The following is a 19686-nucleotide window of genomic DNA, read 5'->3' on the forward strand; positions in this document are numbered from 1 at the left end:
CAAAAGGGCTAAATGGAACTAGAGAGCGATAGGAATGGTGAGATAATCTTCTAGATCGGTGGTCATCAACCCCTGGTCCGCGGCCCAGTGGCAGGCCACAAAAGTCTCGCCACCGGGCCGCAGCAGGAGAGAGGGAGGCGCCTCCCTCCCCCCTGCAGCGTGGCGCTCGCTGGACCTTCGCTCAAGGCTCGGCGAGTGGCGCTCTGCATGGAGAGAGGCGCGGCTGCCGGCATGGCGGCATGTGCAAATGCGCTTGTGCAAAAGCTCCACGCATGCACATTTGCATGGAGCTGCCACGCATATGAAGCACCGCCAGGCCGCCCTCTCCCTTCCATCCCTGCTAGCGGTCTCCAGCCTTAAAAGGGTTGGGGGGCCACTGTTCTAGAGGTTTCTAGCCCGAATGTTCAAGAAACAAAGAGGAGTTCAGGAGAATACTAGTACATGTTTTCAGCAAAGAGAAGGACAGACGGAACTTGATGTCAATTGCATCCAAAGTTCCATCTGTCCTTGAGGAGGGTGCCCCTCTGTGACTCGTGCAGCACAAGTAAGGGGGCCAGTGTTGTTCTTCGAAGGACCCGCGAATCCGAAAACTAGCTCTGGCGCTTCTTATTGTTGTTATGTGCGAAGTCGTGTCCGACCCATCGCGACCCCATGGACAATGATCCTCCAGGCCTTCCTGTCCTCTACCATTCCCCGGAGTCCATTTAAGTTTGCTCTGGTGCTACAGGCCCTGCAAATCCCTAAACCCAGCTCTTTCCCTGTTGCCTGCTCCCCAAAGTGTGCGGCCTAATGAGGTCCACACGGAAATACTTCAGCTCCTGCTGCCCCCAAGAGGCTGCAGTTTGATTTGGTGCAAGACAGGCAATCGTTGTTTAAAAACCTGCTCTGCGGGCAATAAGAACTATTCTGGGGCATGTTCGCAAGCAAGACGCACGTTTACCAGAGCTGCCATCTGAACAGCTCAGTCCTCTCTAAAGAGGGTGCAGTTTGTCTCAGCAAACCAGTCTTGGGGGGGGGGGGTCTCTCGGGTGGCTTTGAACCAGCCAAACCATGAAGGACTGGAGTTATCTTTCAAATTAGAACTGTCTAGTGATTCGGAAGCCAAGTGTGTCGCCTCTGCCCTCTACTTCCAGCCCAACTCCATGGTAAAGATCCTTCTGAACAGGTACTTCATTTCCACAGATATATTGCGTCTTTGGGGGCTGAAAGTCCTGCATCATCGATGGAGTGAAGCTTAAGAATTGCATAGCACCAAGGAAGTGTTGCCAGTGAGTAGGCACACCTTCTGCATGACTGATTGAGCTTTAGGAGAAGACCAGCTTAAAGGGAAATGTGCTTTGAGCTTAATCTATCTGAAATAAAGCAAAGCAATTGGACTAACCACTACACCAAACTGGATTAATGTTCTAGATGAGGGGGTGGAGGGACTACTCATCAAGTTTGCAGATGACACCAAATTGGGAGACTGGCAAATACTCCGGAAGATAGAGAGTACTGTGTGCAGTTCTGGAGGCCTCACTCCAAGAAGGACGTAGATAAAATTGAAAGGGTACCGAGGAGAGCGACAAAGATGATCTGGGGCCAAGGGACCAAGCCCTATGAAAATAGATTGAGGGACTTGGGAATGTTCAGCCTGGAGAAAAAGAGGCTGAGAGGGGACATGATAGCCCTCTTTAAGTATTTGAAAGGTTGTCACTTGGAGGAGGGCAGGATGCTGTTCCAGTTGGCTGCAGAGAAAAGGGCACGCAGTAATGGGTTTAAACTACAAGTACAACGATATAGGCTAGATATCAGGAAAACATTTTTCACAGTCAGAGTAGTTCAGCAGTGGAATAGGCTGCCTAAGGAGGTGGTGAGCTCCCCCTCACTGGCAGTCTTCAAGCAAAGGTCGGATACACACTTTTCTTGGATGCTTTAGGATGCTTAGGGCTGATCCTGCGTAGAGCAGGGGGTTGGACTAGATGGCCTGTATGGCCCCTTCCAACTCTATGATTCTATGATTCTATGATTCTATGATTCACTCCAAGACTCTTAAGGTGTCACTGAACCCAAATCTAGCTGTTCTACTGCAGACCAACACAGCTGTTACATGATCCTCCCATTTGATTTTTCTCCCCAGCTAGACCATGGAGCAAGGGAACCAATCTTATGTTCCAGTATTTGTCTTGCAAGAGCTCTTCAACCAAGCAGGACATGAAGACCTCATCTTCTCCATCCTCCTCTTCATGTATTTTCTGATTCTCCTGGGCAACCTCCTGATTGTCCTTCTGATCCGCTGCGACACCAATCTCTTCCACACACCTATGTATTTCTTCCTCAGCTACCTCTCTCTGGCTGACATGTGCTTCGCATCTTCTACTATTCCCATAATGCTGCATAACCTCATTTCCCAGGACAGGGTCATCTCCTATAGTGGTTGCTTGTCTCAGATTTATTTTTTCTTAGCCTTTGGCAATAGTGACAACTTCCTGCTTGCCGCCATGGCCTATGATCGCTACTTGGCTATCTGCTGCCCACTACACTACACTACCTTGATGAACACCAAGCGTTGCTTCTTGATGGTTTCTGGGTGTTGGCTCCTGGCCCTTTTCCAGTCGACCCTATATACATTCCTGCTCTCCTCTGTCTCCTTCTGTGCATCCCAGGAGATCCCTCATTTCTTCTGTGAGTTCTACCCTGTTCTAGGGCTTGCTTGTTCCGACACCACTGCTATCCAGCTGGTGGCACTGACAGAAGGTGTGCTAGATGTGCTAGGGCCATTTGTCTTCATTGTAGCCTCCTATGTGCGCATCTTCCTCACTATTATGAAGATTTCATCATCCACCAGCAAACTCAAGGCCTTCTCCACCTGTAGTTCTCACCTGGCTGTGGTTGTCCTCTTCTATGGCACCCTCTGCTGGATCTATACACAGCCTACCTCGGACAACAATACACTGGCTTCTCTCATGTATACTGTGGTCACGCCTATGCTGAACCCCTTCATCTACAGTCTGAGGAACAATGAAATCCAGGGAGCTCTGAGGAGGCTTCTTAGCAAGATGAGTGTCATTCATGGGAATTGGAAGTAATTGATTAATCCCCTGGTATTGGAGCATTATGTTGCAGTGAACGTGTTGGATGACTTGAATCACGTAGAGATAAGGAAAGTCTCGTTTCACATGCTGCCTTGACTGCTAGTGTGGCTGTAGGGAAAGTGAGTTGGCCTGAGTAGCCTCAGCCTTGTTGGCAAACATATAATGCAGTTGAGATTAAGGACTATGTCTGTTATTTGCCTTAGCTTTATCCCCAGATATTTGTATGGTCAATAAGAACGGAAGAAGAAAGTTGCTGGATAAGACCAATAGTCCAATTAGATCAGCGGTTCCCAAACTTTTTCAGGCTGTCACCCCCTTGAGTCCGAGGCCACATCCTAGTGCCACACACACACACAGACACACACACACACACACACCTCTTTCCTGGTCTAAGGTCTACTGTGAATTGAAAACACAGTATATTGCCTATACTTCTTTTTGGGTTGTTGTGCAGTGGACACATTTTAGTCTGGAAAAAACTGTATGAGTTCTTTGTAAAAGTTACTTTGGGACCTCATTGGGGAGAAAGACAGACAGGAAAGGGGGGGCAAGCAATGGAAAATCCCATGGCTAAGAGCAAGAAGGATAAGGATTTTTCAGCTTCCCAAAAATGGAGACTTGGGGGTTGCCAATCTTGAGTTAAGAAATTCTTGGGGATCTGGGGTGGAGCCTGGGAGGGACAGAGTCTGATCAGGAGAAGGAGCTCAGCAGGAATAGGATCCCATCCAGCCCACCTTCTGAAGCTGTCATTTCCTTCAGGAAGCTAAGTTGAGTTGGTCCTGGTCAGTACTAGGATGGGAGACCACCAAGGAAATCCAGGGTTGTTGCTATCAATGTCTCTCGCCAGGGCATCACACCTCCAGTGGGAAGAGTCAGACTGTTCTCCCCCTACTGCCCCCCAAATATCTCACTACCACCCTGGATCCTTCCATTGGCCCCAAGAGGGGAATGTCACCCACTTTGGGAACCCCTAATCTAAATCAATATCCTGCCTCATACCAGTTCATCTGGCAGTCCAACAAGAGGGAAGAGTCCAAGACTATCATAACAACAAAAGCCTTGCTGAAACAGACCAATGGTCTCTCAAGAAGAAGAAGAAGAAGAAGAAGAAGAAGAAGAAGAAGAAGAAGAAGAAGAAGAAGAAGAAGAAGAAGAAAAAGAAGAAGGAGAAGAGGAAGAGGAGGAGGAGGAGGAGGAGGAGGAGGAGGAGGAGGAGGAGGAGGAGGAGGAGGAGGAGGAGGAGAAGGAGAAGGAGAAGGAGAAGAAGAAGAAGAAGAAGAAGAAGAAGAAGAAGAAGAAGAAGAAGAAGAAGAAGAAGAAGAAGAACCTTGTTGAAGAAGCCCTGACCAAAACCAAATGGATTTTCCAATTGAAAGTCTCACTAAATGTGATACTCTGGCCATTTATGCACCGGGAACTTCACTGCCCCAGCTTCCTTGCAGGAGCACAATTTGGGGGTGGATGAGGTGCACCATGCCAAATGCTCCCCCGTGTGGGTGCAGGAAGAGGTGGAGCAGCCTGCCATGACTAAAACTCCAGCCTAAAGCCTGGTATGAAACCTCCAGTGCATAAATGGTCTCTGCTAGTTAAATGAACTGCACTTTTGATTGAATTTCCTAGTATGCTCCAGGAAGAGATTTTTGGCCTTTTTCTGAAGACCGTTACCTTTGTCTTTTCATAGTTTATTTTAAGAGCTTATTCCTTACAGTATGTACCTAGTTTTTTCAATATCTTTGTATCCCAGTTTTTGTAGTTTAGTTTATTCTGTACGGTACTTTGGCCAGATAACATCTGTAAACAGATATGAGGTGGCACAAAATTCAGAACCCAATTTTTATAAGGGAGATTAGGGTCATATCATCTGCATATAGTAGAATTGATGTTTTTTTTAAATCGCCAAGTGGAGGTGGAACAAATTATGGACTAAAAAGCCTTTCAACAATGTTGCAGCGCCTGCAAGACGGAGCTCTTCCGCCAAGCTTTAGGTTGAGTCCGGCCAGCAAGAAGATCTAGCCCCCCTCACAAATGTGACAGTTGCATCTGTCATCTGTCCCCTCCCTTTTTCTTCTTAGTGGGTGTGGAATTGGGTTAGTTATATTGAATTTTGCCGCTATTCTTAACTTTTGTATTAATTGTATTATGTTTTATTATGCTTTTATTGTTTTAGGGGATTGGTTTTTATGTGACCTGCCTTGAGCCTCCGTGGGGAGGTGGGATATAAATTTAATAATAATAATAATAATAATAATAATAATAATAATAATAATAATAATAATAATAATAATTTATATACAACTTAAACAACAAGGGGGCCAGCCCTTTAACTCCCTTACAAAATAGCATTTTATTGGTTAAGGAGCCAGATATTACCACTCTAACTTGAGGATAGGTATCCGTGTGCAACTCCCACAGCAAAAATAACAGCTGCTTATCAATATTCAATTCTATTTTTTTCCATAAACAGTCCCTAGCTATAGAATCAAACGCTGCTGCTAGATCAACAAATGCAACGTATAATACTTTCATAGGACCGTTTATTCCTGAGAAGGCCAATTGCTGAACAGTCTGTGCATCATGTTTAATGAACTTTGAATTCACAAAAGAACCCTTTTCTTACCTCATTCATTCATTTATTTTACCTATTACAACATATATACACCATTACTTTGTGACTCAAGGCAACGGAAGAGGAATAATGAAAGCATTACATCTCAAATGTCCCATGAAAGCTAAATTTACTTAGGAGTCCAAGACTACAATGTGTCCTGGAACTCCGTCATCCACATGCCTGAAAGCCTTCTCAAAGAATACCAGCAGTTGATGAGGCAGGAGGGCTTTCATTGCAGAAACCATGCTTTTTTCCCCCCTCTGTTCTACACGCTACACAGTTCTAGCTTTAACAATAGTTTGTGCTGGTTAATCTTGAAGAAACATTAAGCTAATTGAGCTCTAATTTCCTGAGCCCTCCCCCCTTTTAAAGAATGAGTATAATTTCTTTTACTTCCCTGACCTCTATTGGAGGCTGATTCAAGTGAAAATTTGGAAGAACAACAATTTCACCTTTTGATTGCCTTCCGATTTTCTGGGGATATACTGTCTAAAACATTAATTAGTTTTTGATTTTGTAATGCGCCTAGCCCTTGGTGTAGAGCCAGCTTGGTGTAGTAGTTAAGAGCAGTGGCTTCTAATCTGGTGAGCTGGGTTTGATTCCAAACTCTTCCACATGCAGCCAGCTTGGCTAGTCACAGTGCTGTTAGAGGCTATTCTTACAGAACAGTTCTGTCAGGGTTCACTCAGCCCTACCTACCTCACAAGGTGTCTTGTGGGAGGCCTCACTTCAAGAAGGACGTAGATAAAATTGAAAGGGTACAGAGGAGAGCGACGAGGATGATCTGGGGCCAAGGGACCAAGCCCTATGAAGATAGGTTGAGTGACTTGGGAATGTTCAGCCTGGAGAAAAGGAGGTTGAGAGGGGACATGATAGCCCTCTTTAAGTATTTGAAAGGTTGTCACTTGGAGGAGGGCAGGAGGCTGTTTCAGTTGGCTGCAGAGGAGAGGACACACAGTAATGGGTTTAAACTACAAGTACAGTGACATAAGCTAGATATCAGGAAAAAGTTTTCACAGTCAGAGTAGTTCAGCAGTGGAATAGGCTGCCTAAGGAGGTGGTGAGCTCCCCCTCACTGGCAGTCTTCAAGCAAATGTTGGATACACACTTTTCTTGGATGCTTTAGGATGCTTAGGGCTTATCCTGCGTTGAGCAGGGGGTTGGACTAGATGGCCTGTATGGCCCCTTCCAACTCTATGATTCTATGAAAGTGATTTTAAGCTACTTTGAAACTCCTTTGGGCAGTGAAAACTGGGGTATAAAAATCAACTCTTCTTCTCATCTCCCATCACCCCAATTTCATTGAATTATTCAGAAATATTTCCCTGGATTAGTGGTTCTGGAATGAGGACATGAACGCAACACAAGTAATTCATTCAGTTTCTCTGCTATCTCCTTGTCTTCCTTTAGCAATCCTTTTATTCTTTTGTCCTCCTGTCTCAAGTCCTACAGTACAAGCACTGTACAGTTGAGGCTTGCTGAAATCCCAGAAGCTGAAATGAGTGTTCTTGTTCTTTATTTGTAGTAGAGGGTTATTGAATAGAACTTGTTGTAAATAGTGTTTTTCAACGCCCTATTCGGCATCCCCTCCATCTGAAGACTAGCAGAAGCAAAATCCTGCTTGCTTCCTTATGCCCCCTGCAGGGCTCTTTGTAGACACTAATTTGTTGAAAATGCCTGGCCCAAGGGAAGTTCACCTGATTGTTTTCGTCCTGGCCCCAACTTGGTGGAATAAGCTTCTGGGACAGCTAAGGACTTGATGGAGTTGTCACAGTTCCACATAAAACAAAGCTCTACTACCAAGTTCAGTTGAGGCCAGGGCAAGTAAGCCCCAGGCTAAGTTGAGACATTGGACTACACCAGATAACCCCAAGGCAGGGTACTGCCTGCATGAGGTGGAGGAGGATCTTTAATGCCATCTGGGTATGTTTAATTTAATTGTACTGGTGGAGGGGTTTAATGAATTTTTAATGGGATTTTATTGGGAGGCAATTTGCATGAGTGGCAGCTAGAAATCAAAGAATAACTAAAAATAAAATAAATAAATTTATGCACATTTCCTTAACTGGCACTATTGACCTCACACTATCCTATTTATAGTTGACCTAGCTTTTGGTTCATTGCTAAAGAAAACTATTCAGAGCCCTATTCTTGTCCCCAGCCTGTTCAGCAGCAACTGCATAAGGCGTGTCTTACAGTGTCGTGCCCTGATATTAAGGCAAAGGTTCTAAGGAACCTTTCAAAGACCAAAGAAAGTCAGAGAGCACAAGGCTGGGTAACTTTTAAAAGGGGACTCAATCCATTCAGTCTTCCATTCCAGGCTTTGAATATTTATTTTACTTGGCAAAGAGTCCTGTGGAAAGCAAAGGTTTATATAATGAATTCCATTCAGTGCCATTCTCTGGGCTTAGTTTGCATTTGTGGATCACGAACAATATGGATATGTCTCTTGGAGCATGACTGCTATGGCATCATCCAAATCCACACATGCATTTGGACGAGAAAGAAGAAAACGCTAAGATGGAGACATTTATTTTCGGAGAAGGGACCCAGAAAGAAGTGTGTGGGTCAGAAACAAAGGCGAGAGGTGCCCATCCCCTTCAGAGTCCATGGAGCTATCACAGCCTCGAGAGCCCTGCAAAGATATCCTGGCCCTTGGCTGTTCAGTGATTCCCAGGCGTGGAGGTGGGGATGCTTGACTGGCATGGCGAGCCAAACATTCAGGCAGGGAGTATCCTTTTTCTAGCCAGATCCCAATTTTCCTCCAGTACTGAAAATCAGAAATGTTCAAGGACCACGAAAGGAGCTGTTGACAATAGAACAACAGAGATATGAGGACAGGAGAACAGAGATTTCTACTGAAGCTTTCTATACCCCATTCTCCTACCTCTTGGTGTTCGAGCACTGCCTGTCATTAAACCAGGGACAAAAAGCTGGCCCTGAGCTGGATATCCTAGGATAGGCTCATCTGCTTAGATCTCTGAAGCCAAGCAGTGTCTGTCCTGGTTAATATCAGAATAGAGACCCTCAGGGAAGTCCAAGGACGCTATGCGGATGCAAGCAATAGCAAACCACCTCTGAGCGTCTGTTGCCTTGAAAATTCCAGAGGGTCACTGTGACATTTTCCGCACCCGGAATTTGCTCCACCTTACTGCTTGTTCAGTGACGGGGCAATTTCCTGATTCTCATCCCAGGCCTAGGATGACTTAGTCCCTCATTTGCCCTGGGGCAAGGAAACATGGATATATCCGTCTCCCCTTTTTTGGCCCAGATGCCAATTGGACCTATGTTGGGCCTGAGCCATGGGGAAGGGAGGAGTCGGGTCATCCTAGCCCAGCCCCTCCCCACTCACAGCTGCGACTATGGTATCCTGGTAATACCCCGTTCTCAAAAATCAAAAGTGGCCCTTGTTGCCCCGCAGTGCGGTAGATCTTCGCCACCCTAGCTACCTCATCTCAAAGCTCAAATCCGGGCCCGAGTGGGTCCAATGGGGAAAATTCTCCCCAGTTTGGACCCAGGAAGAGATGAGGTAACCTGCCCTGGCCGAAACGCCTGGTGGCAGCACAGCACAGCGGTGCCAATGCAGAATGGATCTGTAAATCAGCTGTGAGTTGATAGCAAAAGAATGGAAAAGGGAAGGTCTGCGATCTGACCCTCCCCCCCCCCAAGAGCTTCCCGTCATTGGAGGTACTCACTGTCTCCAGTTTCTTGGACTCTCCCTTCCCTTCTTGTTCATCTTGGTCAATTGCTGTGCTTAAGCTACAGCAGGGGTAGTCAAACTGCGACCCTCCACATGTCCATGGACTACAATTCCCAGAAGCCCCTGCCAGCATTCGCTGGCAGGGGCTTCTGGGAATTGTGGTCCATGGACATCTGGAGGGCCGCAGTTTGACTACCCCTGAGCTACAGGAACTCTGTGCTGCTTTCACCAGCAATACAAACAGCAAGACAAACATCGCCAAACTTGTACCTTCTTCGCTGGCTGCTTGTTCCAGAAAGCGGGGAAATGAGAATGAGCAGTCGGGGGGTAGAAGAGAATGGCGCTGCCATTTCCCCTGTTCTTATTAAACACGGGGTCGTAGATGTGGTAAAGAGACCTTTGCCTATATTTCGGATGGAGCCCAGGTTGCCATCCCATCAGTACTTGCTCAAATCTAAATATAACCTTAGTTATAAACGAGGGACCTGTTACTGGATCTTCCTGGCAGATACTCCTCATAGAATGGGCTCAGGTAACTTCCCATACACCCTCTCTCCCTTCATCCCTCTGTTAAAATTAACGAGTCTAAACTATTGGGTAAGATAATTGATGGGATGATTGATGGGCTGATCCATGTTTGCGTTCAAGTTGCACGGAACATTTTGGTGAGAAGAAGAAGCTTAGAGAGGAAACATTTCAACTTGCAGTTCTCCTTGCAAGCACTTTAGCTCTTACATTTGCTGCTGCCTCCCTGGGAGGTACCGGTATTTCCTGGTGGTTTACAGCCATGTCGTTCGATATATTTTATGGCTTCTTTCGCTAGAGGTTTTCCTTTATCTCCGCCAATGAGAATGCAGCCTTGCATCCCACCATTCTTCACGACACCTGTAGGACAAGAGAGACGAAAACAAAAGAGTACAAAAGAGGAAAACACTTCGGGATTCATTCACAGTGTCTTGTCCTGAATCTGATGAGATGATGAATGGGGTAAATTCCTGCACATACAGCTTCGTGTCTGCATTCCAGCTGCATGCACCATTTCAGTGAGAAGGAGATGTTGAGCCTTTTTGTTCAATAACTTTAATGGCTCCTAGAATGAAATGCCCAGGTTGTATCACACCCTTCTTCACAACGTCTGCTAGGCAGGACAAGGTAACACAAAGAAGTACACAACAGGAAAATATTTTGAGATTAATTCAAAGTGTCTTGTGCCCAGTCTTATAGGATGGTGGACGGGAAAATTTTCTGTGCACGGGGATTCGTGTCTGTATTCCACCTGCATGAGGCATTTTGATGGGAAGGACACATTTATTGCTGAGACAGACCCTCGTCTATTTCTCCTTGCAAGTACTGTATCCCTTACCCGTGACGCTGCCTCCTTGGGTTATAAGGATGTAGACGGTTGTTTTAGAACCTTTTTTTGTGTGTCTTGGGCCCAGTCTTATAGGCTCATTGATGGGAAGCTGTTCTGTGCACGATTCTCTGATTATTCATTCCAGCTGCATGGAATTTTTTGTAGGGAAAGAGATGTTTATTCGGGAGACATGCCCTCTTGCAATACCCGGTTCAAACACATTATCTCTTACCATTGCTGCTGCCTCCTGGGGATAGGAAGATATATTTTGTTGTTCTAAAGACTTTTTCATCAATGTGTTTCGTGGGTTCTTTCTCTGAAGGCTGTCCTTTATCTCCGTCAATTAGAATGTAGCCCCCGGGTTGTATCACACCCTTCTTTAAAACCTCTGTTGGACAAGAGAGGCAAACACAAAAAAGTATACAACAGGAAAACATTTCAGGATACCTTCAAACCGCAGAGCGTTTATGTTAGCCAGACTAAACGTATTTCCTTCTGCAATGGTTGAAGGCAGGTATAGGAGAATTCCCCGCAATGAAAGAATTTGCAGGTATTGCCATACAGAACCAGACTCAGTTTGCCATATTGTTCTGCGATGTGAGTTGTATAACAACAAACGTTCTGACTTGATCTCCCCACTTCTACCCTTTCCTAATGTCTCAGATGGCAGAGCTCTTGAATTGTTGCTTATCGATAATTGCTCGGAGACCATTGAACGAGTAGCCAACTTTTTATCTATAGTTATGCTCCACAGGGTAAACGGGCTTCACAGGCTTCATCTTTTTGTATTTGCTGCTTCCTTGCCTGCTGTGACTTTCCTCACAGTTTTTTAGACTTGTATTACAGAACCGATTTGGATATTGTTTTATATCGTGAATGCCATTAAAGGTTTTGTATTGTATTGTATTGTGATTCGGGTCTGCATTCCACCTGCATGGGGCATTTTGATGGGAAGGAGACATTTATGGCTGAGACAGGCGCTCTTCTATTTCTCCTTGCAAGTACTGTATCGCTTACCCTTGCCGCCTTCGCTTATCAGGATATAGACTGTTGTTTTAGAACCTTTTTTTTCAATCCATTTTATGATTCCTTTCTGCTGAGGCTTTCCTTTATCTCCGCCGATTATAATGTAGGTACCCGGTTGTATCTCACCATTCTCCTCAACCTCTGTTGGACAGGAGACAAACACAAGAAGGTAAAGAACAGGAAATCATTCCGAGATTCATTCTCAGTGTCTTGGGCCCAGTCTTATAGGCTCATTGATGGGAAGTTTTCTGTGCACGATTCTTGGACTATGCATTCCAGCTGCATGGAATTTTTTGTTGGGAAAAAGATGTTTATTCTGGAGAGATGCCCTCTTGCAACACCCCGTTCAAGCACATAATCTCTTACCATTCCCGCTGCCTCCTGGGGATATGAAGATATATTTTGTTGTTCTAAAGACTTTTTCATCAATGTGTTTTGTGGGTTCTTTCTCTGAAGGCTGTCCTTTATCTCCGTCAATTAGAATGTAGCCCCCGGGTTGTATCACACCCTTCTTTAAAACCTCTGTTGGACAAGAGAGGCAAACACAAAAAAGTATACAACAGGAAAACATTTCAGGATACCTTCAAACCGCAGAGCGTTTATGTTAGCCAGACTAAACGTATTTCCTTCTGCAATGGTTGAAGGCAGGTATAGGAGAATTCCCCGCAATGAAAGAATTTGCAGGTATTGCCATACAGAACCAGACTCAGTTTGCCATATCGTTCTGCGATGTGAGTTGTATAACAACAAACCTTCTGACTTGATCTCCCCACTTCTACCCTTTCCTAATGTCTCAGATGGCAGAGCTCTTGAATTGTTGCTTATCGATAATTGCTCGGAGACCATTGAACGAGTAGCCAACTTTTTATCTATAGTTATGCTCCACAGGGTAAACGGGCTTCACAGGATTCATCTTTTTGTATTTGCTGCTTCCTTGCCTGCTGTGACTTTCCTCACAGTTTTTTAGACTTGTATTACAGAACCGATTTGGATATTGTTTTATATCGTGAATGCCATTAAAGGTTTTGTATTGTATTGTATTGTGATTCGGGTCTGCATTCCACCTGCATGGGGCATTTTGATGGGAAGGAGACATTTATGGCTGAGACAGGCGCTCTTCTATTTCTCCTTGCAAGTACTGTATCCCTTACCCTTGCCGCTGCCTCCTTCGCTTATCAGGATATAGACTGTTGTTTTAGAACCTTTTTTTTCAATCCATTTTATGATTCCTTTCTGCTGAGGCTTTCCTTTATCTCCGCCGATTATAATGTAGGTACCCGGTTGTATCTCACCATTCTCCTCAACCTCTGTTGGACAGGAAACAAACACAAGAAGGTAAAGAACAGGAAATCATTCCGAGATTCATTCTCAGTGTCTTGGGCCCAGTCTTATAGGCTCATTGATGAGAAGTTTTCTGTGCACGATTCTTGGACTCTGCATTCCAGCTGCATGGAATATTTTGTTGGGAAGGAGATGTTTATTCGGGAGACATGCCCTCTTGCAATACCCCGTTCAAGCACGTTATCTCTTACCATTGCCGCTGCCTCCTGGGGATATGGGATAGTTTGTTGTTATAGAGCCTTCTTCATCAATGTGTTTTGTGGGTTCTTTCTCTGAAGGCTGTCCTTCATCTCCGTCAATTAGAATGTAGCCCCCGGGTTGTATCACGCCCTTCTTTAAAACCTCTGTTGGACAAGAGAGGCAAACACAAAAAAGTATAGAACAGGAAAACATTTCAGGATTCATTCACCGTGTCTTATGCCGAGTCTGATAGGCTAATTGATGGGAAAATTTTCTTGCACAAGGATTCGTGTCTGATCCCCCCACCACTCTTTGGGATTCCAGTATGGATCCAGTCTCTGAATAAAGAAGCTGACTGTATGTCTGCTGCCTTTTAACCAAAGAATTTTAGGCTTACCGAATTCGGTGACCTATATGACTTTATGTGCCGCACTGGGTCTACACACTATCGAATCACATGCTTGGATTTTATCCATCAAATACTGCCTCCATCTTTTCCTTAGTCCTCCACCAAATAGTCTCCTTGCACTTATTCCATCTGACCATTCTACTTCAAAATGGTCTCAGGCCATTGCCTCTAAAATTAAATCCATAGGCATTGACCTTGATTCTTTAGCTAACTCTGGAGAGGGTCATATTTTTCAAACTATCCAAAGAAGAATCCAGGATCTTGATCTCCGGATTATTTATGCTGGTGCAGGGGGACCGTGCTCCCTACGAGCTTTTGGTCTATCCTATACCTCGAACACTATGGCACACAATTTTTCCAACCTTATAATACCTTCAAACTGCAGAGCGTTTATGTTAGCCAGACTAAACGTATTTCCTTCTGCAATGGTTGAAGGCAGGTATAGGAGAATTCCCCACAATGAAAGAATTTGCAGGTATTGCCATACAGAACCAGACTCAGTTTGCCATATCGTTCTGCGATGTGAGTTGTATAACAACAAACGTTCTGACTTGATCTCCCCACTTCTACCCTTTTCTAATGTCTCAGATGGCAGAGCTCTTGAATTGTTGCTTATCGATAATTGCTCGGAGACCATTGAATGGGTAGCCAACTTTTTATCTATAGTTATGCTCCTCAGGGTAAACGGGCTTCACGGGCTTCATCTTTTTGTATTTGCTGCTTCCTTGCCTGCTGTGACTTTCCTCACAGTTTTTTAGACTTGTATTACAGAACCGATTTGGATATTGTTTTATATCGCGAATGCCATTAAAGGTTTTGTATTGTATTGTATTGTGATTCGGGTCTGCATTCCACCTGCATGGGGCATTTTGATGGGAAGGAGACATTTATGGCTGAGACAGGCGCTCTTCTATTTCTCCTTGCAAGTACTGTATCCCTTACCCTTGCCGCTGCCTCCTTGGCTTATCAGGATATAGACTGTTGTTTTAGAACCTTTTTTTTCAATCCATTTTATGATTCCTTTCTGCTGAGGCTTTCCTTTATCTCCGCCGATTATAATGTAGGTACCCGGTTGTATCTCACCATTCTCCTCAACCTCTGTTGGACAGGAGACAAACACAAGAAGGTAAAGAACAGGAAATCATTCCGAGATTCATTCTCAGTGTCTTGGGCCCAGTCTTATAGGCTCCTTGATGAGAAGTTTTCTGTGCACGATTCTTGGACTCTGCATTCCAGCTGCATGGAATATTTTGTTGGGAAGGAGATGTTTATTCGGGAGACATGCCCTCTTGCAATACCCCGTTCAAGCACGTTATCTCTTACCATTGCCGCTGCCTCCTGGGGATATGGGATAGTTTGTTGTTATAGAGCCTTCTTCATCATTGTGTTTTGTAGGTTCTTTCTCTGAAGGCTGTCCTTTATCTCCATCGATTAGAATGTAGCCCCCGGGTTGTATCACACCCTTCTTTACAACCTCTGTTGGACAAGAGAGGCAAACACAAAATTGTAAAGAGCAGGAAAACATTTCAGGTTTCATTCACCGTGTCTTATGCCGACTCTAATAGGCTAATTGATTGGATAATTTTTGTTTTTTGACAGAATTTTTATTTTATTTTCCAAAGCTAAAGATAAAACAGAACGAATAGTATACATTATTAATACAGAGAAAGATAGGTCATGCTCTTCATTTGATACATTTAATTTCACGTTTCAGTCCCCTTTTAAATTATTTTTTTACGTAATTCAGATAATGGCCCCATTGTTCTTGAAACGCCTCTTCTGTTTTTCCATTATCTATCAGTGTCAGTTTGGCCATCTTTGCAAAGTCCGCTAGTTTGTTCAATCAGTCTTCTATCGAAGGTAGTTCTTGCATTTTCCATTTCTTGGCCAGTACTAGTCTTGCTGCCGTCGTCGCATAGAAGAATAAACTTTGGGTATGAGCTGGGAGGCACTGCGGAGGTATACTTAGTAACATAGATTTAGCTTGCATAGGAAATCTAAGACCCCAAATTTTCTGCACAATGGTGTGTATTTTTGCCCAGAACTTATAAACTTTTTCACATTTCCACCACATATGAAAAAAGAACCTAGTTTATCACCACATTTCCAGCATTTGTTATCACAATTTTTAGCAATTTTAGCGATCACTTTTGGTGTCACATACCACCTGTAAAACATTTTTTACCAATTTTCTTTAAGTATTTGACTATTAGTATACTTAGGTATTCTAGACCATGCTAGTTCCCATTGTTCCATTGCCACATTTATCTCAATATTTTGCATCCATTTAATCATACATGGCTTAACCCGTTCCATTTCCGTCTCATACCTTAATAACAGTTTGTATATTTGGCCCTGCAAGTGAGGCTTATCTTGGATTACTAAGTTTTCAAATTCTGGTATTGGAGCCTCTGGATTTAACGGTTGCTGAAACTCTGCTTTAAATCTAGATAATAATTGGTTGTACTCTAACCATTGAATTTCTACTCCTTCTTTCTTTATTGTTTGCATATCCTTAAACTTGCAGGTTTTTAATATTAAGACTTTGTACTGGAGATAAGTCAGTCTTTTCTGTTGAGCTTTGCCAAAATATGCTTCGATTGGCGATTTCAGTATTGATGGTGCTGGAGATAGTCTTTTATTGTATCTTGACCATACATTCAAAAGTCCACTAATCCAGGTATTTGATATTGCTTTTTGTTCTTGTTTTCCCGTTGCCCATAGTCTTTCATGGAAGCTGTTACCTATGGTTTTTCTTTCAAATACCAGTTTTGATTGCGGTTCCCGTACCCAGTCCACTATATATGTAAGTGCTGCTGCATCTTTGTATAGTTTTAGATTAGGAACACCTTGACCTCCTCTCTCGTTCACATCTTGAAGTATTTTAAAAGCAACTCTTGGCCTTTTTCCACTCCAGATAAATTTATTAATCACTGATTGCCATTTTCTCAGCGTTTTCTCCTGGATCTCTATTGGTAACATATGGAATAAAAAGTTAAATTTAGGCAACAAGTTCATCTTAACCGTGGCCATTCGAGCTGACCAGGACAGTTTCAGGTCATTCCATCTATTAATATCAAGTTGCATAGTCTTCCATAGTCTTTCATAGTTACCAGTGAAAAGTTCTTGGAAATCTTTGTCTAGGTAAATTCCAAGATATTTTACCCATTTGGGATTTATCTCACAGCCTGTTTTTCCTTTGATGTTTTGCGCATCAAGATCTGTGATTCCCTGTAAGACAATTTTTGTTTTGTCCTTATTTATTTTATATCCTGAGTAATGACCAAAATCTTTCAATAGCTCCAGGAGAGATGGGATCGATGCTATTGGATTCACAGCGGTACAAACTATATCGTCTGCATGACATTTCAATTTAAATTCCTGATCTTCGATTTTAATTCCCATAATCTCCTTTGTAGCTCTTATCTTGGTTGTCAGCATTTCTAATACCAAATTGAATAACAATGGAGACAGAGGGCATCCTTGTCTGGTACCTTTGTCTATTTTAATGGATTGTTTTGTAAGCATTCCATTTATTAATATTCTAGCTTCTTGTTCCGAGTATATTTGTCGGATAAGTTCCAAAAAGGTGCCACCACAATCAGTTGTTTTCAATGTTTCGAACAGAAAGTCCCAACTAACATTATCAAAAGCTTTCTCTGCGTCCAGGAATATAAAGGCAGCCTGCAACTTTTCTTTACGCACGTAATCTGCAACATTCAAGACGAATTAGCCTTCTTGGCATAAATCCAGTTTGGTCTTGATGTACAATGTCCCCAATACATTTTTTCAGTCTTTCTGCTAAAATTTTTGCCAAAATTTTATAGCCCACATTTAACAGAGAGATTGGTCTGTATGAATTAAGTGAATTTGTGTCTCCTCCTTCTTTATGGATGACTGTTGATGGGATAATTTTCTTACACGAGGATTCGTGTCTGTATTCCACCTGCATGGGGCATTTTGATGGGAAGGAGACATTAGGGATGGGCGATTCGGGTTCGGAAACGCCCAAATTGCCCGAATTGGGACCGATTCGGACATTTCCGAGCCAGAAACGGTCCAAATCAGCCCTCTAGCTCTCCCTAGCTGTCCGAATCGATTCAGGCCCGAATCGATTCGGCTGAGTCGGAGGCTTCAGGCAGCTGTTGCCTGAAGCCTCTGGCTGCCTTTTTTTTTAACTTGATTTTTTGCCGCCTAAAATGGCGGCGGGGGGAGGGGGGAGTGAGTGGCCAACCAGAATGCCTCTAGCTTTTCAGCTCAGGCATTCTGGCCACTCACAGAAGGGTTTTTACTTTTTAAATCCCCTTGCTTTAAGCCTGCCCAGAAGGAGGCTACTTAAAGCAAGGGCCTGCTTGCTGGAGCTCACTTGAGGTCTCTGGCTGGCTGGCTGTGCTGCTCCTAAGCTCCCTGCTTGGTAGAGCGGCCTGCCTGCCTGCCAGCCTCCTGGACTCCTGGTGGACCTCTGGACCTGGCCTGTGGATTGTGGACAACTGGACATCGCTGGAGAAGACAGCAAATAGTTTGTTTTAGGGGGGGTTCTTCTCCTTTTCTATTTTTCTCTTTTTCCCTCCCTCTTCTCCCTATCTCTCCCTCCTCTTTTCCAAAGTTTTATGTGCCTTTGGGTTTCTGTGGGTGGGGGCCTGGGGGAGGGATTGTATTTGCTTTTTATTGTATTTAAGTTTACTGTTTTAATTTTAAAGTATTTTGGGGTGGGATTGGGGCTTTTGAAGTTGTTCTGTTTCTGGTTGTTTTTTTGGGGGGCTAGTTTCAGTTTAGGGGGGGTTGTGTTTGTTCTTAGGTTGGTTTAGCTTAGGGCCTTGCAGGGCCAGTTTTTCTAAATTGCCAATCACCTTTGGGGGGAGTGCGCTGGGTGGCTGCTGCTTGTTTGTTGAAGCTGTTTCTTTGGTTAGCCTAGGTAGAGTTAGCTTGTCTGGTTAGGGCCCTGCGGGGCAAGTTTTTCTTGGTAGCCACCTTTGGGGGAGTGCCCTGGGTGGCTGCTGGTTGTTTGTTTGTAGAAGCTGGTTGGTTGGCCTAGGCTAGGCTTGGTTTGGTAGTTTGGGTCTTGCAGGGCCACTTTTGCTCAGTTGCCACCTTTGGGGGAGTGCCCTGGGTGGCTGGCAGCTGGTTGGTGTTTCATAGATTGTTTCCTTCCTGGAGGGAATTGCTGCATTCTTCTTGGGGTGCCCAATTAGTGACCCTTTAAATAGGCAGTAAGATCCATAGTGTTAGGAGAAATTATAAAGTGCACATAATTTTTTAGAATAGATAGTTTCTTTCCTAAGTAGTCAGATAGGATATTTATAAGAGAACAGTGATTTGGGTTTTAGCTTAAAATAGTACTTTCTTAATAGTTTAAAAAAATTTAAACAAGCAAGGGCTGTGCCTTATTGAAGGCCAGCTTTCCTGGTAGAGACAGGAATTGATTTAGAGGCCAACAGGTTTGGGGGTTCTTCTTAGCAGATCAGGTGGGGGCTTGGTGCACAAATCTGCTCCATCCTTCCTTCTAACTAGTAACACTCAGGTAGCTTAAACACTTTAAAAGTGTAAAAAGGTGTTTTTTTCCCTAATTTTTCCCTGCTGTAGGTGAAGTAGGGCCAGTTAAACTTAGCTAGGCCCAGACAGGTTCCTTTAGTTTAACAACAACAAAAAAAACAAAACAGAGAGAACAGGAAAACTCCATAGAAGTTAGGTCAGCTTAGGGTCTAAAAAAACTAAACAGGTAGCTGGTGGGAGGTTTTATAAGTTTCAAGGTTTCCTTAGAAACAGGTGTTAGGGCAGTTAGTGGTAGGGCCTCAATTTTCCCTGTCTCTTAGATTACAGACAGTTAGTAGGAAAAGTTTGTCCAAGGGAACATGAGTGGGAAGAAGGAAGGTCAGGCTAGGGGCCCTGGGGGAAAGGCCCTACAGAAAACTAGAGGGGTGGAGGTGAGTGAGAGGGGGAAGGAAGCGTCCTTCCCCTCCACCTGAGAAGAGGCCTTCCACCACTCCGATCTCT

At 44.1% G+C, this 19686-nt stretch overlaps 1 protein-coding gene across 1 annotated transcript; it reads left to right on the forward strand.

The window, feature by feature from the left end:
* Positions 1-2126: 2126 nt before the first annotated feature.
* Positions 2127-3068, forward strand: LOC143831443 (olfactory receptor-like protein DTMT). Its single transcript, XM_077324435.1, has one exon. It carries the CDS (start codon positions 2127-2129, stop codon positions 3066-3068), a length of 942 nt encoding a protein of 313 aa, XP_077180550.1.
* The last annotated feature ends 16618 nt before the right edge of the window (positions 3069-19686 follow it).

Source organism: Paroedura picta, chromosome 3, assembly GCF_049243985.1.
Source record: "Paroedura picta isolate Pp20150507F chromosome 3, Ppicta_v3.0, whole genome shotgun sequence".
Taxonomy (NCBI): domain Eukaryota; kingdom Metazoa; phylum Chordata; class Lepidosauria; order Squamata; family Gekkonidae; genus Paroedura; species Paroedura picta.

Coding starts and splice junctions, on each gene's coding strand:
- LOC143831443 (XM_077324435.1), top strand. CDS start 2,127: ATGGAGCAAGGGAACCAATCTTATGTTCCAGTATTTGTCTTGCAAGAG.